Raw genomic sequence first — 23,993 nt, forward strand, 5'->3', positions numbered from 1 at the left:
CTGCTTGTCCATGCAGGAGAAGGAGATGTCTTCCCTTCTGCTGTGGGCTCTCACATCCTGCCTGAGTCACCCTGTCTCTTGGAGATGGATTCGATTGTGTGACCTCTCCCATAAGTGGGGACAACCAAGTTCCAGCACTGTGAACTCCTTGATGGAGGGTCAGTCCCAACCGAGACTGCTGAGACCATGCCCTGCTCAGGCTGGGGAGGCAGTTTCTGGTCCCAGGCCCTGCATCTCGTGCCCAGGTTTTGCCTGTGTGTCACTTCCCGCCCTGCTTCCCGTTACACAAAGCCTTTGTGTGTCAGCAGATCCTAGGATGCCCCGCGGCACCTGCCTCTCTCCTCTCTCTCCGCCTCTGTGGCTCTGCCCTTTCCCGTTGTCACTTCTGGAGGCTGCTGCCTGCCTGTTTGGTGACCTTCCCCACTGCTCGGGCAGTATTTTGGCCCCTGGCCATCTTAAACAATTAATGGAGGGGTGGAGAAACTTGCCGTGTTAAATTACTTATTCCTTTGGGAGGGGGTGAGGTCTCTACATCTCTTGCCTGATCCCAGTGCAGTTTGTTGCTGTTGCCTGAAGCGGTCACTGCTCTCTGTTTTCCTTCTAGAAGTTAGAAAAACAATATTTCAGAGCACTCTCCCTGTATTCCTCGGCACTTTACTTAACCTGGGGCGGCGCCTCAGGATCTCGTGGAGTGGAGAAACTTCCCTGGACTTAGAGAAAAACAAGCCGAGAGGAGGCAAGGGGGGAGCATTTTGCTGGAAGCCTCTTTGGGAAGCTGGAGACCTTCTCGGGATGCCTGCCTTATTCTCCTCCAGCAGCTATTCAGATCTTCCCGGGCGAAGGCAGCTCCCTGCCACGACGCGTCTGCATTAAGCGGGTCTGAGCGGCGGGCCAGGCGCTCTGGGGGACGCGGAGAGCAGCGGTGCCGTAAGGAGCAGCCCGGGAGCGCTTCTGGCTCTGCCCGTGTCCGAAAGGTCCCCGCAGAGCTGGGGGATGCGGCACCTTGCTCTCGCTATGCCCCTCTGCCGTCTAACGCTGGAGTTGGCTGTCAGAGAAACCTTCGAGGTCCCCTGCTCAGCCCCGGTAGTGTCATGAGTTAGATTAGTTGGAGCTGTGCTGGGGGCGGTGAGGGCTTGGATTACAGTCCAGAACTCAAAGTGCTTCGGTGGTTCACGTCGGAGAGGAGAGGAGACGCCCCGTCGCACACATGGAGGAAAAAGAGAAAAAACGCTGTCTTTGGAAGTAAGGGGGAATATAGGAGGCCGGGAACATGGTAAGGAAATCTCTGCGAGGGGCTCTTGCCCTGGGCACGAGCAGGGCTGTGCGGGACGAAGCTGCTATCGGGACAGCCCGCCTGGAGCCAGCGCACGGCGTTAATGCCGGGAGTGGGAAAGAGCTCTTTTGGCATTTCCCGTTACTCGAGTGGCACACTGCACTCCTGGGTGCCAGTCCGGGCGGTGGCTGCAGGGACACAAACTTCTTGTTTGCACTGACCCCTGCGAGGCGCCTATCAGGCACAGCGCTGGAGCAAGAAGTTGGGATGGGTCAGTTCGGACAGAGCCTTGTCTTTTGTGCTGCCTGGATGCTGGGCTCTCCTCCTGCCCTCACTCTGCCAATCCTGCTCTGTGGCTCTGGGCACTGCCCTCTTGCAGAGCCTTTTCTCCTGCCCAGAGTGGGCATCCAGAGAACCCCTGGAGCTGGACAGGGATGTTCCTTTTCGGTGTCAAGTTCTGCATGTGGGAGTCTTTCTTTGGAGAGGGGAAAGGATGGTGAGCCCAGTGGGCAGCAGAGCACCCAGACTCCTTGGGAGTGGCTGCAGGGCTGTCCCCTGCCCAGTCACACTGGCACTGCCCTGCAAACAGAGGTGCCCAGCCCTGAGCTGTCAGTAGCTGGAGGGATTGCTGGCTCTGTGGTGACATCCCACTGAGCACCAGTCCTGCTTCTGATGGTTTGATGCTAGGCTCAGGCTGAGATCCATGTGCCCAGCAACCCCAAATCTCCTGGAGGTCTCCTGCTTTGTTAGGGGCTGCTTCCCCAAAGCAGAGGGAACAAAATCCATGAGGAGGACAAGCAGCTTGCATTGCTGCTGTGCCTGGCAGTGACTTGCCCTTTAAAAGTTCAGCTTCTGAGCCTGCAGAAACTTGGCTTTCATTGAGGGATGAGTTGAATTCTGACTTCTACAAGTTGAGCGAAGTTTATAGACCCATATCTTTTCCCTTTACTACCCTCCAGCTCCTTTGCAGAGAATCCTGTGGTACCTCACAGGCCTGTCAGAGCCATGGTGTGCTCTCCTCTGCTATTCTTCTGGAGGCATCTCACTTCTACTTCTCCATCCCAGTCAGAAGACCTCTTTCCCTCACCTCATACCCAGTGTGTTCTGGGCAATTTTTGGTCTATGCAGGTTATATTATGGAGTTGAAATCAAAGGAGAGCACTGCTTGGGGTTGTGCAGGGTTGGGGCCATCCCTTGCAGTCTCATGGGCTGCATTTTGCCACATGGGCTGGAGCAGTGCTTGTGAAATTCTGCCCTTGGAGGCTGGAGGCAGAGACTGGTTTCTACTGCTCTGCTCCTTCAGAATGGAGGTGTCTTTCTGATTCCCAAGGGCTTACAACCCCCTCCTTGATGTTATTTTAATGTGTGATAGCAAAAGCTGTCTGAAGCAGGGGCCTTTGTGAAGAGCAGTGCCATGACCAGTCTGGGTGGTTGGGCATTCAAGGACTCTGTATCACTGCTGAGGAGGGATCGTGTGCCTCTCAGGGGCTGAGTGCAGCTGGAAGGAATAGGAGCCAGAGGCCAAGCTGCACCAGACCCAGCACTGAGTGCTGGCCACATTGTGGACACCTCTGGTCCATGGCAGGTATCTGTTCTCAAGGTTGTGGTAGACCAATCTACATTTTGGGAGGTGCATTTCTGTGAGTAATCAAGTTGTGACTGTAGCTCCAAGCTGTTCTGATTACCTTGAGTTTTTTGTGTCCTGGTAAATCAAACAAACCCTGCAGGCAAAAGATTTGGATCTCAGTGAATGTGTGTCAGTCTGCTGGCCTGTAGGAGACCTTCCATGGCCTCCAGCAGCCTGCAGGACTCTTGGAGACTTGGCTCCTGATGGAGGTCTGGCAAGGCACCACTGCTGTGTGAGGCAGGTGATTAATTTTCATGGGGTTTCAGTGTTAGAGCTGATGTGTGTGTATGGGTACATAAGGTTGTGGCAGCTGGGAGACGCCCAAAGCACCAAATGGGTGAGACAGCTTGGGCTAAAGTAGCCCAGTTTCACTAGAAGTGACTTCTAGAGCTGTGGAGACTCCATGGTGAGAGCAGTGCAGGAGTCTGGCTGGGCTCTGTCTACCTTGCTCACCCATCATGGCTTTTGTGACTTGGGATCTATCTTCATTCCCTGGTATTCACAGGATTCACCATTCCTGGTGCTTCCTCAGAGAAGTTCTGGTGGCACCTTATGCTGGTGGGAGAGAGGATGGGTTTCAGCAAAAAATAGGGTCTTTCTTCCTCCAGTTATGTCTTCTCCCAGGGTGGGAAGGAAGTGAGTCTGGGAATCACAAAGAGCTTTAAGCATTGGGGATCTTCTTTCTTTATTTCTGTGCCAAAACCATGAGCAAGATGTTGGAACACAGACAAAGTCCAGAGACATAATTCTGAGCACATGGAAGCAGTTTGAAAGCACCTCCTCTGGGGTAACAAGGTTGACAACTTGCATTTTGCCCAGCTTATTTTCAAGAGCTCTGGGCAGGTGAACGTGCTGTTCATTGTAACAATAAAAATAATGGCTGAATGCAGGTGCTGCTGGCCACCTGCCCTCATGGGTAGTTGGCTCTGAAGGCATACCTTGCTATAGCAGAAGAGACCATAACATGAGAGCCTTGTCAGCATCTCGTGGCTAGTCACTTCAGACAAGATAGCCAGCATGTCTACTCTAAATTCTAGAGCACAGTCACAGTTCTCAGCTCACAGAACCTCATTTTCTAGTTGCATCTCAAATGTAACCCTGTCTGCAACCAATCTGTGTAAAATTTTTACCGTCCTACAGGCTGTGCACAACCTTAACCTGAGCATTGGTGCTGAGTGTGGGTAGAAGTCGCATCACAGGGCCTACGGGCTCCTTTAGCACTGAAGTGTTGAAAAAAATCTCTGTTGAAATAATCAAGGTGTCCTACAGAAACTATAAACTGAACCCACCTGTAGGCTCTTGAACTAGAGCACTTGTTTGTGTTCTTGGCTGTTTATGCATGATGGAACCCCTTGTTCTAGTCCTGCAGAGCTCAGTGTCACCAAGGTCTGAAAAAGCGAGTAGTAGCACTGGGACCAGATGTGTTGCTGACTGAAGAGGAGTAAAAAGCAAGGAGAGCTTGCCAGGGTGAAGCTGCCCACTTCTGGCCATGGGATGCTCTGTGTTTTTTGCACCACTCACAGTACCTGGTTTGCAGCTCAGAGAAGTGAGTAAACATGCCCTTGTTGATTCTGAAGGTTTGGCCTTGCTTATACCTCTCTGCCACACCAAGTGCCTCACCTCTGTTGGCTGGGTTAGTCTTTCATTAAAATATTAACAAAAAATGGGGCCTTTCTTGTGGTAAGTGCTGGTTTCATATGTATCCTATTTTTTGCATCACTGGACACCAAGCTGAAACTTCCAAGATCAAAGCAGCACAGAATGAATCTGAAAATCTTTGTCTGCTCAGATTTGCCATCCTGCCATCAGTCTGGAAAGCCCAGGATGAACCCTTGCTTCAGCTGGTACAACCAGCCGTTGATTTGAATGGAAACAAATGGCTCAGCTGAAGAGAAGACTTGCATGTGCTCCTCCTGGACACTGGTGGATGGGGTAAAGGGGATTCTCCATGGGGCCTTATGGTCCCCTGCAATGGGGCACACTGCTGTGGCTGGATTGTGGTTTGCATGCTGCAGAGAAGGAAAGCTGCTGGAGTTCTGATGACCTTAGCTAGGTGTCCACCTTGAGCTTTGCAGCCTGTGTTAGGTGTGGCAGAGGTTCCTGAGCAGGTTCCTTCGGGAGGATACCTTCCCTGAGGCTGCTTGTCAAATCTCAGTGCTTCCCAACAAGACCCCAGCATTGCTGAGCCTCCAACATGGTTAAAGGATGTGGGTTATTTGCTGTCTGTTGTCATCTTGCTGAATACATTTACCTTTTGAACAAGGTCCCTCTCATATGCTCAGGAGGCTGGTATGCAGGCCCGTTAATGGATCAAGGGGAAAAATGCCTGTGGATGTATTCTCCTTTGTGTTTGGGCTTATAACCACCCACGTTTTGGCATACATCCCTTCTGTGCACAAAGATCTTTTAGAAATTGCTAGTTAAATCTCCACCCTCCTTTGATATGTATGGAAATAATGGGACACGTGAGACTGTTTTCTGTTTGGAAAAAAAAATCTATAAAGGGAGTAGCTTTAAAAGCCTGTGTTCACCCCTTTCTAACTCGGGAGTTTAATGAAAGAAATGCCCTGAATTTATGACTGATTTACTTAGCTTTCTGGGAGGCACGCATTTAGTGCTGTATCCAAATATAGGGGAAATGTTTTCATCTGAATCTATCCCAGGTTTGCTGCTTAGGGGGAGGAGGAGAGCTTGAGCACACGTGTCTGTTCCCCAGTGAGCTCAGACAGCCTTGGAACAAATCTTGGTCCCCCTGACAAGGAACACTTCTCCCTTCTTCAGCACAGACTGATGCTTCTTGGAGTGGCCCATGGCTGAGCTGGCATAACCATGGGCATCTTGGAGCTGCCTGCTCTGTCCTTCTGGCTCATCTTTCCTCACAGCCTCTTCCTAAGAAGCATCTGATGACTGCTGCTGGGTGCTTTCTCCCATCAATGGTGTGCAGGGATGTGCTCCTCCAAGGTCTACACTTACTGTGTTCTCATGTGCTCAGCCATCCCCTCCTGGAATTGCAGCTCTGCTTCAGAGCAGTTTCTGTGCCCCTCTGACATAGCAGGACTCATATTTCATGAGCACATGGTAACACAGTGTGTTTAAGGCCAAAAAGAACTATGGCTCATCTGTTATGGGATATTGGGACTGTAGAGTGTCACCTAGTTTCCATATGGAGTCTGGGAGCTCTTTAACTGAAAGAGGATAATTTTTCTGTGGCATTCACCCTCAGTTATGGAGGTTGCAAGACATGGAGAATCCACCAGTCCCTATGGGAGTCTGTCCAGCAGCTCGTGCACCTTGCAAAAGAAAGGGGTGAGATCTGAACATGAGTCCACAATGTGTGCAACACTGGCACAGAACTAATACTCTAAGTACTGACCCCATGTAGATCATTTTTGGCACTCATCAGATGGCCTGATGAAGGATTATCATTTTCTTTTTGAGCACAGGCGGCTGCCCATCTGTTGTAAGATGCCCGCAGATGGGTGTCTGAACACAAGGGTTTGGCTATGGCCTAAAGCCTCTGACTAAAAGGTGTTAAAATGAGCTGACCTGTTTGGTGAAGAATTTACTTCGGGTATTTTATAGCTGGCTGGTATAAAGAAATCTTTCCTCTGCCTGGAGTGCCCTGCTAGTTAGTACCCATTAGGTAGAAATAAGAAGGGGCACAACATGCTGCTGCTTGGGCTGGTTTGCCAGATGGATGCCAATGCCTGAAGTTGAGAGCAGAGTAAATTCTATCACTAATAATGGGGTGCATGAGCTCAAGCAATTTCTTTTGTTCCATGGCAGAAAAAAGGTTTTTAGTGCATTTGTAGACTGAGCCCTATAAAGAATGGGAGTTGGCTGCAAGTCTCAGGACTTGTACAGAAGTAGCCTGTGAAATTCTTGGCTCTGACTGTGATATCTAACAGGATTTAGCAAGCCTTGTCTGGGCCTGTTGTAGGAACATGACACTTGGAATGTGGAGGTCCCTGGCTGGACTGTGGCATACGGTGCCATGGGCAGAGTGTTGGTGCCCAGGGCAGGGCAGGCTGTGCAGGCTGGCAGCAGGAGGGAAGAGGAGAGCTCCAGGTGGTCTCGAGGAGGTGGAAAGGTGCACATGGCTAACAATGGGCAGTGAAACCATGACTGCCAGCACTCACGCTATTCCAGCATGAGTCTGTTGCTGGGAAGGTTGTTCTAAAAGTACCCAAAGCTTTGCAGCACACAGAGTACAACCTGTTTAATTAATTGCATTGTTAGAGCTATGCCAGTGATATTTAAAAAAAATAAAAATCTGTGCTTAGACAGTTCAGATTAAGGACTTAATCCCTTGATTAAACTAAACCAAAATAAGCTGGTGTCCAGCTGTAGGATGGTGTGTATAAAACACAGCTCTCTCATCCACTTGCAGGCACTTGTTTCAGTTGGAAGATGTCTGTTTAAGGACAGGGCTTTGATCTGTTCACTCAGCTGCCCTTTAAACACCTATATCATCTCCTTGATCTATTTCTGATAGAAAGTAACTGGTCTTTGAGACCAGGGCTCATTTGTTGCTATGGATAAAAGACCTATCTCCTGCTCAGTACATTGAGAACTCCTTTGGGAGCAAGACATGCCCCTGTGAGAAAATGCTTCATTTCCCAGTTCTTCCCCACTCTGACTAAAAGACAACTTTCTTGGATTGTGGGTCACCCCACTTTGGCCTCTTTAATCTTCAGCAGTTGTCAGCAGCTCTTCTGATGTGTTGGATGTTGCACAGACAAAGGAGAAAGTTAAAATCTCTTCTCCAGAAAAGCTGAAAAAAACCTGAAGGGTAGAGAGATGTAAGGTGAATTAGGGGGAAGGTGCTGTATTGGACCCAAGTAAACAGGGTTCTTGGGCTGGGGAGCAGGCTCAGGTGACCAGTCGTGTTGTCATATGATAATGCCTGTGTTAGACCACCTGCAGTGTGGTGCAGAGCCAGGGATGTACTTGAACCAGGCTGCCTCTGCTGCCTGCTATTCCCTGCCTTTTGCTCCAACACAAGGGCAGCATTGGTGTAGTTGTGCACTCCAAAGCTTGAAGCTCACAGGAGGTCATGCATCACTTTCAAAGGAATCTGGGGTGTCCCCCCTTGAGTGAAAACAAACCAAGGCTAAGCTTGGAGAGATCACCCAGCTTTGGGCCTTTCCCCAGCTGCGCAGGCCCAGACCTACAGCATGCGCAGAACAGGGACCTCAGAGCTGAAAAGCAAATACATCATTTTTCCCTTTGTTTAATTAAATGAGAGATCATGAGTTAATCGCTTCCAAGCGCTTGTTTTCCTGCAGTGCCTGGAATGATAATCCTGTGTGCTGCCCAGTAGGAGCTGCTTTGGCTGCCGCAGCCGCGTCAACACCGAGTAGGGCTGGGAGAACAGAGGGAGGCATCTGGAAATGATTCTCTGAGCTCCGTCTGCAGAGCACCACTCCCTGAAAAGCTGTAGGAGCTGGTTTATCCACAGGCTACGGAGCAGTCCTACCTGCCTCAGTGTAGGGGAGCTGAGCCAGGCTACAGCCATGCCCTCTGCAAGGGATGCCATGGTGGCATGCAGAAAGCAGCTTGCTTTTGGAGGTAGAACTCTTCAGCAAAGCTGGCCTGGGTAAGACTGCCTCCTAAGAAACACTTGCCTCCCAAGTGGAACTGGGTGCTGTACTTTTCTCCCTGTAAAGCCTAAAACAATAGCCCAAAGAGCAGGTAGAGCTGTTCCTGGTTATCTCACAGGAAGGTGGTGTAATTACAGGAGTTGGAATGCCTACCTCTATAGCTGCACCTCTTAATAATAATACATTATTTTATCTAGAGGAAGGCAGGGTGCCGAAGGCAGGCGCCCTCTTCTCAGCCTCCCCCTGAGCCTCAGAGCAAGCAACAGAGGGGGGAGCTGGCACTTGCTCTGGGAAGATTTTTCTCTCTTGAACTCATTGCCGCTGTGATTAGAACAGCTCAGGAAATGGGGCTGGGAGGGTTCTCCTCTCTGCAGCAATGGAGTGGGAAATCTCAAATTTTGTCAGAAAAACAAGCCTTCTTTTTAGCCAGAGACCTTTCTGAACACAGAAATGTCTCCTTTATTTAAAGGGAAAGCAGTCTGTCTTTCGGCTCTGTGTCAGAAAGTGGAAAGGCTTCATGGAAAGCCCAGAGGTCTGTTTTTACTGGAAATGAGGTTTCTCACGTCAGCTGAGATCTGAGCAGCCCCAGCCAAGTGGTGCAGCACAGCAGCCTTTGCTGGCAGAGGGACCAGCTAACCCAGCCCTGCTCAGCCCCTGCTGCGAGCTCCTTTTCCCCCAGTCCCAAAGCTGGCTGGGAGCCATGGGCAGGCGCTGTGTTGTGCTGCTTGGAGCTCTGCCTCTCCCCAGTTTTGCTATTATTTCTACTTTCCAGTCTGGGGTGTGGGAGGGTTGGGTCATTTCTTCCCCTCACCTTTGCACACTCTGGTCTCTCCTGCTCTGCCTTTGCACTGTGTCTTGGCACCTGGGCAAGAGGGGACAAAGTGGGTGCGTGCAGGACGTGGCCACGCTCCAGGCAGCTGGCAGAAGAAGGACAAAGTTGCGGGAGCTCTGGCAAGGTCTCCCTGCTGAGCGGGAGCCCAGACGCTCCATGACTCAGAGCTGGGTGTACCACGGGCACCACTTGCTGTGCTCGCAGCCTTGCTGGGCTCTGCTCCACTGCCCAGCTATGCTCCTTGCTCTGCCAAGCCATGGCAAGCTCTGGATTTAACTGGGGCACTTTGGCACATGTAGTTTCATTCTCTGGCAGCTCAAATGAGAGTGTAGGTTTGTGAAAGCAGAGCTGTAGGTTCTTTAACTAAATTCCTGTTGCGGGATGAACCCTCAGCATGTTACATGGGCCAGTCCAGCCTGCTGGAAAGGAGCGCTGTCTGCCATAAGTCATGGGTTAGTCAAACTGTTAGTCTGGTCTCACCAAAACAAATCATTTTTGGTAGTCTGCAGACAGCATCTGGGCTGTCAACAGGGAAGATTTGTGCCTCTTCATGTTCGCCTTGACCAAGACTCAGTACTTTGTAGGCAAAATGATCAAAGTGCTTAGGTGAGTTGTACGGAAAATGCTGCCAAGGCTTTGCTGTCCCAGGTGGGTCCAGAAGCATTGCAGGCCTCCCATGCATTGATTTACATTGTCCTGAGCCAGTGGGGTTGCTGTCTCTTGCTTGAAGAGCACAGATATTCTGATACTGTGTGAAGTGTGTGTGTGTAGCCCTGGGGATGACCTCTCTGCTCCCCAGGCAGGCTGATGTTTTGTTCTCCAAACCTGGAGGAGGTTCTCCAGGGTGCAGACTTAATTGGTGAGCAGTAGGTACCGAAGAGGAAGAAGTTCAGTTCTGAGTAAGAAAGAAATGTAGAATGACAGGAGTTCCCAGTGGCTGGAGCTGCTATATTGCTCTCCTTATGCCCACAAACGCAGGCAGAAAATTCAATCAGTGCACCTAGAAAAGCCTAAGAAGCTCCTGGTTACTCCGGATGCCTCATGACAGACTCCTCTTCCAACCTGCAGTGTCTGCTGCACCAGGAGAAGTAGATACATCCCCTAAGCAGGTTTGCAACAGCTGCTGGGCTCCTCTTCTGCCCAGGCACTCGTAGCTTCATTTCTGATTGACTCCTGGTTCTTGCTGCAGTTTGTGGTGGAGTGGGGCTCTAAGGGCTGAGCAGCAGAGCTCTGCCACAACAGTCTTTATTGCTCTATTTGTCACAGCATCCATGCCTCCTGTGATATGCAGGGGAAAGAGGGCAGCCCACCCACCCACGGTTCAGACCGAAGCCCTCTGCCAGTTGTGAAGTCCTCCCACCAGGGTTCTCACTGCTCCCCTGGCCTCCTGGGTGGGACCATGCTAGGTCATTCCTGTCACATGGCTCAGCCCAGGCCATGGAGCCCATCCCATCCCATCCCATCCCATCCCATCCCATCCCATCCCATCCCATCCCATCCCATCCCATCCCATCCCATCCCATCCCATCCCATCCCATCCCATCCCATCCCATCCCATCCCATCCCATCCCATCCCATCCCATCCCATCCGTGTGGTGCTTTCCTCTTCTGTCCCTGTGCTCCAGCCCCTGCAGCTGGCTCTCAGCTGAGCAGCAGTGAAAGCCAGTTTGGCCGGACATGACCTTAACCTGGGCTTTATTTAGCGCCTTGATTTATAGAGGAGTTATTTTAAAAGCATGTTTCTCTTTTGGGAGGTGTGGTGGAGTGGTGGCAGTGAGCTGGAGTTTATAGGTCCTCCCGTGCTATGGACAAAGAATCATTTGAATCCCAAGGCTCCTTTTGCTTGCAGAGATGCTCTCTGGCTTGCCTGGAAAGCGCTCCTGTTGGTGTTTGTGCCCAGTGGCTGAAAAGGAGCACATGTGCAGGACCTTTCCTGTGAGAGGGATGTGGCAACAGTGTTGGAAGCAGGGAAGCTTGAAATGTGCAGTCCCTGAAGGAGGCTGTTTTTTTTCAGCAGGCTCCTGTGCCAGGCTCTGCCAGCTCTTTGGGACCACTGTGGGCTGGTTGTAGTGGAAATGTGCTGGGGCAGGAATGCCCCCTCTGTGGATTCTTCTAGGTTTAGCTTGTTCTCCTTCTCTCCAGGTGCTGTTCACTTATCCTGGGTCACAAAAGTTTCTCCTTGTGCCTGGTGGGGGTTACTCTGCCTGTCTGCGATAAGGGATGGAACCTCTGGAACAAGTTGACATGAGATTGTGGAGTCTCCTTCTCTGGAGATATTCAAAAGCTGCCTGAAGTAACATGCTCTAGGGGACCCTGCAGGGGTCTAGGGGGCTTCTAGTATGGTCTGGGGCACTCTAGAGCAGGGAAGTTGGACTAGATGACCTCCAGTGGTACTCATTCTAGGATTCCATGATGTAGGTGAGATAGGCTCAAGACTTCAGGTTTATTAGCCTCAGGACCACAGGGCACTATCCCTCTCTCTGGTTTGTATGAGTTCCCAAACCCTGTCTCCTCCACGTGCATGGCAGCTGGCCCTGCCAGCAGGCTGGATGTGTGAGGCTGCCCATCTGTGCTCTGGCATTCCACAGCAGGACCATGAGGCCTCTTCTAGTCCTGGCTGAGGTGCTTCCCTCCAGCCCCTCTGCAGTCTGAGAAGCTAATTAGTGCAAATAAGTAGACCCATCCCTAGGATTGTGAGCTGGGTAATAAGTCCCCTACTGAAGGAGAATCTGTTGCTGTTGGAGGCTCCAAGCTCTGCCATATTCTACCCTCTGCATTTTCAAGGTAGCTTCTGAGGCACTGCCATGTTTCACCCTCCTTCCAGGCAGGAGCTATCCCTGGGTGACCATCCTGGGCGGGAGCACTGAAGAGCAGCGTCACCTCCACATTCATCTGTGGCACATGGAGGCTGCTGTGCTCTGTAGTCTCATTCTGTACCTTGTTCTGTAGCCTCCCAAGGATGTTGGTGCTACAATCCAGTGCAGCACAGTGGGAATCTACTTCTTGTTTGGGGCTTTTCCTGCAGAATTACCAGAGATTGGTGCAAACATCTCTTTCTACGAAAAGGCAGTGGTTGAAACCTTCTCTCTATCCCTTAGAAATCTACACTGCTATCATGGCTTTGTGGTATAATCTAGCCAGAGGGAGATAAAGCCTCTGTGCTCAGGAGTGCAGTTAGCACTGCACTCTGCAATGGCTACAGGCTATGGTTATTTTGTATTTTACTAAAGAAAGGATAAGGTACGACCTGGTTTATTTTAACCATATAAAGGATTTTTGATTTGGTGCCAATGTTAATAATTGTTTTGTGAAGTCTAAGGCAGGAGGAATGGTGTGAGAACCTTAGAGCGATGCACTGACTCATGTGCAAATATTTTGACTTCTTTGTTTTATTTGCAACAGTGAGCTTAACAAATTTATTTTGGGGAGGGATTGATATCTGAAAGAATTTTGCTCAAGCAGGGCATGAGTACAGAAGATGGTGCAGAACAAACCCCAGCTGGTTTTGACTGATGTTTTGAACTTGTGGGCTGTGGAGGGTCAGAGGGAGATTGTTGTCAAATGCTGCCAGCAGCAATGCTACTGTGATAGTTCCCAAGAAGGTGACCGGTGGGGTGGGAGAGCACCTGTGTGAAGGCCAGTTTTATCTGACAAGGTCACAGGCACTTGCTGGGACAGGTTGGTATCAACAGAAGTTATTTTTCTGAGTGGAAAGTAAACTGTTTAAAACAGCCTTCTCCTCCTATTTAGAATTAGAGTTAAATGCTCATCCCGTAGAATTCAGCACTTGGGAGTGTGCACATAGGGCTCTTGCTTTTGGAATTCTTGGCTTAAGAATACTGGATTAAGTATTCCAACTCAGGATAATCTATGATTCTATCTGTATGAAAAATAGCTCCTTAACCTCTGTTTATCTAGTTGCATTGGCCTTGAGTATTGCAGGAGGAAACTGTCTCTCAGAAAAGGTGTGGGCACTTTAGGAGCCTGCTGCCATCCATCTAGCCTTGCTTATGCTGACATCAGGAGAAAGAGCAGAAAAGGTAAGGAAGCAGTACTGTCCCACAGGCAGTGTGTGGTTTGCCTGTCACCATAGTTCTGCCAGCTCATTGCAGGCAGGGATTGTGGAGGCATCACCTGGGTGTCCTCACCTCTCCTGTGCAGTCCCACAGGCTGTCCTACAAGGTGGTTTTGCATCAGAGCAGGGAGTTTATGTTGTGCTTAAACACCCAACCCTCTAAAGGAGGAACTTGGAGATCGGTAAACTGTGAGAGATGGGAAGGCTTGTGTGAGGAGCATCATCTCTGCTGGGCTGCAGGTCAGTTCAGGCTTGCTCTGAGACTGTTGAACTTTCTCGGGCTGGTGGAGGCATCTTCAGAGAAGTGCTGCAATGGATGGAAGCAGTGAAACCATTTGTTTCCTCCTGATCCCCTTGTTCTACTGTTCCCCAGTTGTGGCACTGCTTTTTTTTAACTTTCTCTCCCAATCCTGCTGTTGGACTGAAGTGTATTTTCAGGCATGCTCGTGTAGTTGTTCCTGTTCTACAGGAGTCTGTACAGCTTCTGCGTAAGCAGCTGAAGTGCTTTTCTTGTCTCTAGTGAAAGGAGGTGGATTTGGATCAGATGAGGATCTGGCCAGACACCCGAGTAAACTTTCATTTGGTTTTCAAGCAAAACTTACTCCCAGTGGCTGTAAGCTAGCCCAAGGGATCCCCTCTAAAATAGAAAAGAAAGGAGCGATCCTGATCCTCTCTCCAGATATGTACAGCTTTACAGCTTTATTTTTTTTTTAATTGTTACTTTTTGGCAAGCTCTCTTGATTTACACCCATGCAATAACTCAGAATTTGGCCTCCAGCACTGGAATTGGTCCTGACACTATGGGCAGGCTCTGGCTGGCAGGTTCTCCCAAATGAAGGTGGATGCAGGCAAGCCATTGCCTCTGATCCCCCTGAACAGGCATACTAGGTATCAATGGGTGCGCTCAGGGGCCACAGACAGCCCTGCTCACACGCATTGTGTGAATCCTCGTGTGAGGCATCTCGCACTGCAGAAAACTCCTGGCTCCTTCAGTAGAGCCTTTCATGGGAGGCAAACAGCTTTGAATAACAAGGCGACTGGCTTTCCACAGAACCAAACAGCTCTGGCACCTTATCCTGTGCTGGGATTCTGGAGTAAACATCTCTGGCACCTTATCCTGTACTGGGACTCCAGAGCACAGGAGGCTGAGGAGCTTCAGCCCACTGCAGGTGCCCTTAGCCCATCAAGGAGTGTGCCCAAACCACGGGGCTGGTGATGCCCACCCCATGGCTGTCTCACTCGCACGCGCTCACGTGCTGCGGTGTGGTCTAACAGCCGCCCCACCCCGCGCAGGCAGCAGAAGGACTTGCTGCGTAAGCAAAAGCTGGCAATTCTGTGTGCAGCGCTCTGCGAGCACTCCACTCCTGGTTTGGGAGAGCGTTTTGTGTTTACCTGCGATCGCTAGTGCCAAAAGAAGCCAGAAAGGACAGCACTTGGCTCCTTTGATCTTCATTCCTCCTGCATTTGGAGATGGCCGTGCTCCTGGACGTTGGGCAGATCGTGCCCCGGTGCCACTAATGCTTTCTCTCTCGGCAGGACTCGGAATCACTGGACGGCTGCATTCAGAGCACGTTATCAGCACTCTACCCTCCATTTGAGGCTACCGCAGCCACTGTTCTGTGCCAAGTTTTTGATGTGGTGGAGAAGACGTACCGTGGGGATGGACTGCACTACCTCATAGACTTCCTGATTCCAGCCAAGCACATCCTGCAGTGCATTCAGCAGGATGCCTGTGTGAGTACATCATGCTCTGTAAGGCCTGTGAAGGCTTTCTTGGAGAGTTTTCTTTCTGCTCTTGTATGCAAAACGGCTGGCAAAAAGCGCTTGAGTATGTATGGCAGTCTAGGTGGGAGGGCAGGCAGACAGTTAGGAAATAGTTGAGAAATTGTTGTTGAAGCTTAACCCTTCAGAGATCAGCGATCAGGTGTGGAGCAGTGCTCTCCCTTTCCGTAATCAGGAACACCAAGGGCTTAAAGGATTCACAGGAAGAGGTTTAGTGAAGTGTTTGCTAGATGTGTCTGACCAGGGTGGCCTCTGACCCCAGCTGTTCCCTGGCCCTGTGGATGAAGCTGTCGGGCTCTCACCTCTGGCACAATGATGTGCAGGGTGAAATGCTTCCAGTCGGTGTTTTTCCAAAACTCCAGCTCCCCTTTGATGGTTGCTGGAACGGTCACAAGGCTCAGTAGCCCCGAGGAGTCATGTTACATTTACTGCCAGAACGAGTCCAAGATTAACGTGCTTTACTGTTGGGAGTCTAAAATGTTAGAAACGATGAGTCAAACACCTCCATCACAAAACTTGGCTCGAAGTCTGCAAGATGAAAAAAACCCAACCAGCCCAAACAACCTAAAACATGGGTTTGTTCTAAGTTTTTTGTCTCTGAATGCAAATGTGGCCAAGCTTTCAATTCAAGTCCTCATGGCAGAGGGCAAGGAATTTCTAGGAGGAGGAAAAATATGGAATAGAGGCCGAAATAGTAATTTACTCATTTGTTTCAAGTAAGTGAAATACTGGGGGGACAGACCCATCACATAGGATGGATCCATGTGAGGTAGGCATCTTGAAAGTGTGTTTTGGTGCAGTGTTTGTCACCCTGTATTGTCACCAGCCTCCAGCTTGGTGCCTGCCATCGTTGTGAGTCGAGGAGGATCCAAGGTGGTGCATAACCTTGTGGCTCTCTCCCACCCTGAACACTGGAATAGTTTTTATTCCATCAGTATCTGTAATTGGAGCTCCTAATTCTATGGTGCATAGTGTTTTTCCCCTTTAAAGAAACAAAAGACTTTTCGTTTGTACAAACTGGTAATTATTTCAAGATGTTTCACGGCTTTCCCCAAAACACCGCCCTCGCTGAAGGAGCCAAGGTAGCAATTTCCCCACTTCTCGAGATCCCGGCAGCTTCCGAGCGGCCAGCGGTGCCTTGGGCAGGTGGGGCGGTGAAGGGGAAGGAAGGAAAGCAGCAGTGAGCTGGGCGCACGGCGCTGCCGTCCCGGAGCGGAGCCGTTGGGGCCAGGGGCCGAGGAACGCACGGCAAAGGCCGCGCAACCACCGCGTCCCCCGCTGCCCTCAGGGCGCGGCGGGGTAACGCGGGCGTGGTGGCAGGGCGGGCCTCGGCCGCACGGCAGCCAATGGGAGAACAGGGGGGACTGCAGCAGCCAATAGCGGCGCGGGGCCGCCTTGACGGGCACGGCGGCTTCGGTGGCTGTTGGAGGGCCGTTGGAACACGAGGCGCTGCAGTGCTCGGCCGTGAGGAGGGAGAGGTGTGAGGGCAAAGGGTGCTCGGCCGTGAGGAGGGAGAGGTGTGAGGGCAATTAATGCTGGGCGTACTGAGGAGGGAGAGATGAGGGTGGTGGGCATTGGGTGTCCTGAGGAGGGAGAGATGAGGGCAGGTGGAGCTTGGGGTCCTGATGAGGAAAGTATGAGGCCAGTGGCACCGGAGAAACCCAGGATACTGATGGCCCACCCAACTGACCAACAAGATGTAGGGTGGGTTGGGCAGCTGCCTTTAGGAAGGGCTGCACAAGGCTTAGCATTAGGTACTGGGGGCTTTTGGTGAGGTGTGAAATGTCCGGGAGAGTGGTCAACAAGATCCTTTCTTACTTGGTTGTGACCCTTTCAGGCCAGGACTCATAATTTTTTTTTACTTCCAGAGTGATAGTACAGGGAGATCAAGGGAAGCTCTAGGTACCTTGTACCCTCTTTAGAATTGGGCCCAGACTATTCCAAATTTTATTTAAAAGTCCGCTTGTTTGATCTTTTAAATTTACTATTTCTTATTTACGAAATTTATTTAATTTGCTGTGGTCTCTTCTTCCCCAAACCTCCACTGTATGCCTCTTCATCTTTACAATCTGAAATCACAGGGGACTGTTTCTTACTAATTGCTTTTTGAAAGTCTTGCCTACCTTTTAGAGAGTCTAAACAAAAGCAATACTTCTTCCTTAGTTTGTAGTTCAGCTGCTCTGTGTGAGCATTTCCTAAACACGCTAGAGGGAAAAGAATTAACTCGTGTCTGAATGACTACTGTAGAAAGTCTTGAGAACTCTGGATCTTTTGTCAGCCTCTGCACTGACAAAAGTGTAAATGGCTTCATGAAGTACTAGACAAGTTCATGGGCTTCAGCTGGGTGTACTAAAATCATCAGCCTGTGTGTGATTCCTCAGGGACTGGAAAGGTTGTTCCAAGGAGGTCTGTCTCTGTTTAGCACAAAGTTAAAAACCAAATTTTGCCCCTGGCTTTGAGGTGATGTCCTGAGCTAAATGTTCTGTTCCAGCTTAACCATCCCTGTAGCTTTAGAAGATTCCACCTTTGTGCCGTTTTTGTCATTGGTGCCCAGCTCTTTCTTCACAGGCAGCTTTATTCCTGGCTGCAGCCTCTGGGTGTAGAGGGTGTTCCTGGCACTCCTCTGGTGGGCCTGGTTTGGCTCTGTAGTGTTTGGACATGAGAAAAGCAAATCATTGAGCCTCAAAATGAGATGTTAAAGGTACTGTAATAAGCCTCTTCACATAATCTTCCTCTTGAAGGTGCATTTTGGAGTAGTAGCAGCATGAGGATGCTCCACTTCTAAAGTTCTAAAGCTCTGTAATGCTTAGGCTATTGTGGGACTTGCATTCCTGTTTTGGATGTTACTCTGGCTCCTGATGCAGTTTAGATTGTGGCTTTGTAGGGCTTGTCAGGAACTTCAATGCATTCTGCATTTTGGTTTTGGTGATTTTATTGGTGAGTTTTCTCCTTATGAGTCAGTAGGCAGACAAGTAAGCATCTAAGCAGTGAGGCTGTTTTTGAGTTTCTTAATGTATGAGTGGCCCTCCGGTGTGTTACTCTGCATCCAAATTTTAACAGAATCTCTATGTCAAGTATGTGCTGATGGAATTCAGCTTTATGTTTATGCTGCTGCTGATTGTGTCTTTCACTTTTCAGTCCTATGAGCTATAATAGTTTGGGAAGTAATCTTCATCTGCCTCTTGTTTCCCTGAAAGACCCTTGGTACAGACCCTTGGCCTTAATATACTTACTAGGAGATACTGTAATGGGAGAAGAGGGGTTGGTGTGCTGCAGTGGTACACTCTCTTCTGAAAAACTGCAAATTGCTTTAGCTTAAAACTTATGTGCAAGATACTTGATTTGGGCACTTTGGTCGGAGCCAAAGCTTTGTTGGCTGAGGTGCTGTGTGAGTCTTGAGCTTGATACAAAAGTCCATGAAGTACATTTAGCCTGAGACCTGCTGCAGCCAGACGTAGCTTGTGCAAACTGCTGCAGGAGATGGTCTTGGTTTGCTGAGTTTAACTGTATTGTGGATGCAAGGAACTTACTGACAGAGGCATCTGTGTCTTGAAGATCAGAAAGCCTCAGAGCATCAGACTGCCCAGCTTAGCTGTGCCTTTGAGGGAAGTACAAGCAACTGCGTGTCAGGTTATAGGGCTTTTTGGTTCTAACTTAATAGAAAGAGGAAAGAAGGGGACGTGTGTCTGCTCTGAGTCGAGGTTAGAATATAAAGGTAATATTAATGTGATCGTTCAAGTAAATGAAAACTAAAGTAAGGTTCCTTTTTATAGTGATACAGTGTGTAAGTACATCAGTAGGGCAGTAGCAGTAAGTGAACAGAAGTAAAACTACTGTGACTGAACTTGACTATTTTGAAGAAATAGGACTGGCAGGTCTCCATCCTGGAATGTGGAAGAAGTTACCATATAATGCTGAATGTCTGGTAGCAGGGATTTTGTTGAATCTGTTAAGTCAGGACTAGTAACAAAATACAGAGAACAAGCTGAGCCTACAACATTGTGCACTGAGCAAGGACTGAATTAACTGACCCATGAAAAACTGAATAACGTTTTCATGTGGTTTGCTCCATGGCAGGTAGTGTCACACCAGCCTTTTTAATAAACCAGCTCTCTCTAGGGAGATAAGTTTCATTGTTTAATCTCTGCCATAAAGGATTTATTCTGGAGTCGTATGGAAGATTAATTACTGTGTCAAAGGGATTGAGGTTTATGCAAGAATTGCAAGATGGCTACAAACTGGTGAAAGGGAGGGAGGATGTTTGTACTGGGGAAAAATGGAGTTGGAGGCAGAAGTCATGAAACATACCATGCTTCTCATCCATGACCGTGGCATAAAAAGTGAGAGTATGTATGGCATGTTTGTGGTGAAACAAGCCTGGGACACACAAGCAATAACCTGGAAGATGAGGGTGATAAATGCATTGCTCAAGATGAGCTCTAAAACTTTGTTCTTAAATTTTGTAATGGTAGACTCAGAGGGCAAGCATGTGCCTCCACAAAGTGGCAGGCAGAACTTCTGTTGTGACCTGGAGTTCATCAGTTTGAAAAGCAAAACCAGTAGGTGACTGGGTTACTGTAGGAGTCTGACTCGAAGATGAGTGGGATCTTAGCTTTAAGAGATGCGTCTAGCACGTTCGGGAAGTGCTGGTGCCATTACAGGCAGTGTTTTGCAATGCTTTGCACAATGAACAAATGGTTTTTAAGAAAGAGAAGTGGGCATTACAAAGGACATACTTCAGGCACACTGAGGAGATGATGAAGGTAGACATGCTAAGGTCATGTGACATGGGTTAGTAAGTCTAAGCAATGGAAACACATCCAGAAAATACAGAATTGAGGAGGAGGAATTACTAAATCTGAAGGATGATTTGGGTTTCTAAACCTGTGAGCAACTTTGCTTCAGGAGAGTTAGAAATCTGGTGGGGCTGAAGGTAGGGCTTGATGAACATAAGAAAGAAATTGCTTTATGCCAGTACCTGTTGTTCCAAGGTGTGTGAGGATCCAGGAAGTTCCTTTCTGTTCTCTGGTTTCTCTGCTGTATGGCAAAATACTTGAATTAATTGAATCTAAAGCCTTGTCATACAGAAAAAGATGAAATTAATTGTGGAATTGATGGCTTATATAATGCCTTAATTTAAATCTTACCCAAACAAAATCAAGTTCGAAGCACTGCACATTGTTTTTTGAAGTTGTGATAAAGCTGTAAATAATTGAGTCAAGTCAGTTCAGCCATGAAACTTCAGTTCTTTTACTTGGGTGGGATTTGTCTGAGGCATGGCCTGAGTGCTTCTGTTTTGGGAATGAGGAAATTGCTGGTATGTTAAGTGTGGTTCCTCACAGCTTGCTGATGGCACTTGCTGCTTTCTTTCTCTGTGGCTCTGCTGTGCTTTCCTCATTTGCTGCTTCCTATCTCCTGGTTTGTCTTTGCACTGTCCTCTTCCCTTCACTGGGAGGTTGGAGCCTCCCAGTGTAGCTTGTGCCCACCTGTCCTGCACTGGTGGTTTATGTGGGTAGGTTTTCTTATTTCTTCTTTTCAGAAGACCTTAGTGTGGAAAACTTGCCTACATCAATAACCAAAGAACCTAAATTCATCTGTTTTCTTGATCTCTCCTACTGAGAAGCTTGAGTTGAGATCTTTTGCTGGTGCTGAAATCACTTTCTCTTGTCTCCACAGGCTCCGTACTGCGGATTGCTGTTTCGCCATGCGGGCTGGCCCCTGTGTATTCAAGAGAAGATTGTAATCCAGCTAGCTTCCATTGACTGGCAAATCTTGAAGCCTGGTGACTTCTACCTGCAGGTGGTCCCCTCTGTGAAGAAGCCTCCACGAATTGTATTGAAATGTTTGGCAAAAGATAAGCGTAATGTAGAAGAAGTGGTGATTCCAGAAGTTTCATATACCTCTATTTTTACTCTGGAATGGTTGAGTACGTTCAATGGAGAGCGGATGGGCATAGCACTGGAAAATTGTTTACTAACCACTGATGACAAAATATTTCGCGTCCCCTGGGATAAAGTGGTTAATCCGGAATTTATAAATAAACCAAAAAAAATTGAAAACAATATCATCTCTCCAGAAATAACAGAGGAACGCTCAATTTTGTGCCTCCCCACAGACCGTACTGACTGCGGTTCACCAGACCTGAGGTCTCAGTATCTACAGGAACTAAGCCCAAATCGAGACAACCCTGTCATTAGCAGCTCAGCTCCACAGTTAAATGAAGCTCTGATCAATGGTGTCTGTACGAGTCCTGTGACTCAAGAAAACTTGGAAAGTGACCTTGAAGGAGAGTACGTTGAGCTGGCAGAAGTTTCACTGCCCAGATTTGGGCCACAAACAGGATCTTTAACACAGTCATTGGCATTAAGTTATCTAACTCAGCCCAGGGCACGAGTGAATGAGTCTAAAAGCAAGCACAGGTTTATTGTCATACAAGACAGCACCTACTCCAAGAACTTAATTCATTCGGCACTCATGCAGAAAGAGCACTGTCAAATGGACGCTCTGAGCACTCCTACAGAAGTTCTCAAAAATGTTACTCCGTTGGAAGGCAACATAGTGATGGCACACGGAGAACTGTCCCCAGAAGGTCAGCTAATACCAGCTGATCCTGGAAGTATGGGTGATAACTTTCCTGTGGCTGAGCCTCCTGCTTGCTGCACAGAAGATTCATCTGCAGAGCGGGAGACTCACAGTGAGCACTCACTGGATCGGCGATACGCAGTGTGCAGCTACAGTGATGTGTGTGCTGGAGATGCTGTTAGCTGCAAGACAAGAGTGCCTGGTGCCCTTGGAAATGTGGAACAAGAAAGTGATGGACCTAGTGAAAATGCTGGTGTTGAAACATTGGAGCAGAGCCCAGAAGTGATTCTAGATGCTACTGCTGCTAAAGAGGAAGTGATGCTGGGAGTACACACAGAACCACTGACTGAGGGTCAAAAGGAGGTGACACTGATGGATGCTTCTTCTGTACCTGTCCTAGGGCCTTTGGGACCATGTTGCACACTAAAGGAAGCTTCTGATGTCTCTTGCCAGGGTGTCAGTGGAAGTGTTGAGCCAGTTCAGGTCACTGCGTTGCCTGAGAATTCAGATGTAGGTGGGGAGAGAGGCTCTTCTTCAGGGAACATGGCAGATGTAAGCGCTTGCTGCAGCAATAATGAAGCAAATAGCAGTTCTGCATTAAGTCCTCCAGAAGAGAGCCAAGGAGATGTAGATGAATTTGAGGGGGGAAGAAGGGACAGCCAAGAAGTGAAAGAGTCTAAAGAAATGTTGACTGTAAATGAAAAGCAGACTAGTCATAGTCACTGTTCTGTCAAAGCTCCAGCGGATGGAACCTTGTCAGATGGTGAAGAGCAAGAGCATAAAAAGGCTGAAGAAGCCATACCACTCAAAACTGCCCAGTCAGCAGAGGAGAATCAGATGGCGGAACAATTAAATAAGAGTGACTTGTTGGCTCCCAGTGCACAAGAAGACGACTCAAGTCTGTTCAAAACCCAGAGGTCGGGAGGGGCGTTTGAGGAACCACAAAGACTGGTGGAAAACCATGGCTGTGAAAGTGAAGAGAACTCTCTGCTGAACCTGGAGCATGTTGCAATACAGGACTTGCAGGGACAGGTGGAGAACCAGGAAAGTTGTTCTTACAGGGAAAGATTGAAGACTACAGCCTCTAAAACACTGGAATCCATTGAAGAGGAATTGGAGGGTGGACCACTGTCCTCAGAACCTGCTGAGGGACTTACAGAGCCTTCTACTCTGCACTCCCAGACAGAGGCATCGTCGGGGGCATCACCTCCTAAAGGTACAGCCATTGGGTGTTTGTTGGTTGTGTTTGGTAACATGGATTGAAAGCAAAATCCTCAAGGAGTACTGCTTCAATACTACTTATCAGGCAGGATTTGATAAATACATCTGGGAGGCTTTGGGGTTATAGCACAAAATACTGGGAAGAGATTAAATTGATATTTTTTGTGGCATGAAATTAGCTTTCTCTTCACAGGTGAGTTTATTGTGGTATTTTGTTTAATAATTCTTTGCAAATTTACGTTGGTACAGAACAAAGTTCCATTGGAAGAAGCTTTTCATTTCAGTTAATCTGATTGCTGGTGACCTCCTCCTGCTTACATTCATGATGTGCGGAATGTATGAGGGGAGACTTGTCTAACTGTACAAGTCTTTCATAGTTGAAAACTGGCTTTAGGAAGATGGCTGTGGCAAGAGGAAACAGCAGTGGATGCCACAGTTAAAATACTAGTTGTGTAACGTGACCTGAAGATCAACAAATGTAAGTGCTGATAACTGATTCAGGCAGCAAACTGCAGAGCTGAGGGATTCCCCCCTCTTCCCTGCCTTCCCCTCCGGCATGCTTTCTTCAGCTCGATTGTGTTTCAAGTAGGAGCTGTTTAACTTGAGTGGGAGAGCACAGAAATTAAGCATCTAGCTTCAGCTCAGATGGAATGTTCAAGCAGGTATTACCCAATTTTTTTGATGCTTGGTTCCTGAGCTGGAGCTGTGCTTCTTCAGGAGGAATTGAGAGGGCAATCCAGGTGTCTGTCTTTTGCACCAGACTGTAGGCAGGCAGCGTGTAACCGCATGGGCCCGGTGTGGGCTTTGCCCAGCTCTGCTGAGTCTGGAAAGCTGCAGCTCGATATGCAGATCACACAGAGGAGCGGGTGTGTGGCGGGGGCGGGTGGAACATGCCATTCCAGTTCAGCAGCTCTCATTCCCTGAGACCCCTGGCTAGGAAAATTACCCAGCCTGAAATGTTGGAGTGAGGACTCTTGAAAGGGTTGGTGTACAGACCC

The 23,993-nt window shown here is 48.9% G+C and overlaps 1 protein-coding gene across 3 annotated transcripts in view; it reads left to right on the top strand.

The window, feature by feature from the left end:
* Window positions 1-535: 535 nt before the first annotated feature.
* The window catches only part of PLEKHG4 (pleckstrin homology and RhoGEF domain containing G4), an 85,718-nt gene continuing 62,260 nt past the window's right edge, over window positions 536-23,993 (top strand). For 2 of the 3 annotated variants that reach the window (XM_059857254.1, XM_059857255.1), the window contains exons 1-3: window positions 536-1,273; window positions 14,947-15,144; window positions 20,869-22,990. In XM_059857254.1, the coding sequence (XP_059713237.1) occupies window positions 1,271-1,273; window positions 14,947-15,144; window positions 20,869-22,990 (2,323 nt within the window). In that variant the 5' untranslated portion in view covers window positions 536-1,270. The remainder of the gene's footprint in view (window positions 1,274-14,946; window positions 15,145-20,868; window positions 22,991-23,993) is intronic. The other variant, XM_059857256.1, reaches the window with a different exon arrangement.

The sequence above is a fragment of the Haemorhous mexicanus genome, chromosome 12 (genome assembly GCF_027477595.1).
Source record: "Haemorhous mexicanus isolate bHaeMex1 chromosome 12, bHaeMex1.pri, whole genome shotgun sequence".
Taxonomy (NCBI): Eukaryota; Metazoa; Chordata; class Aves; order Passeriformes; family Fringillidae; genus Haemorhous; species Haemorhous mexicanus.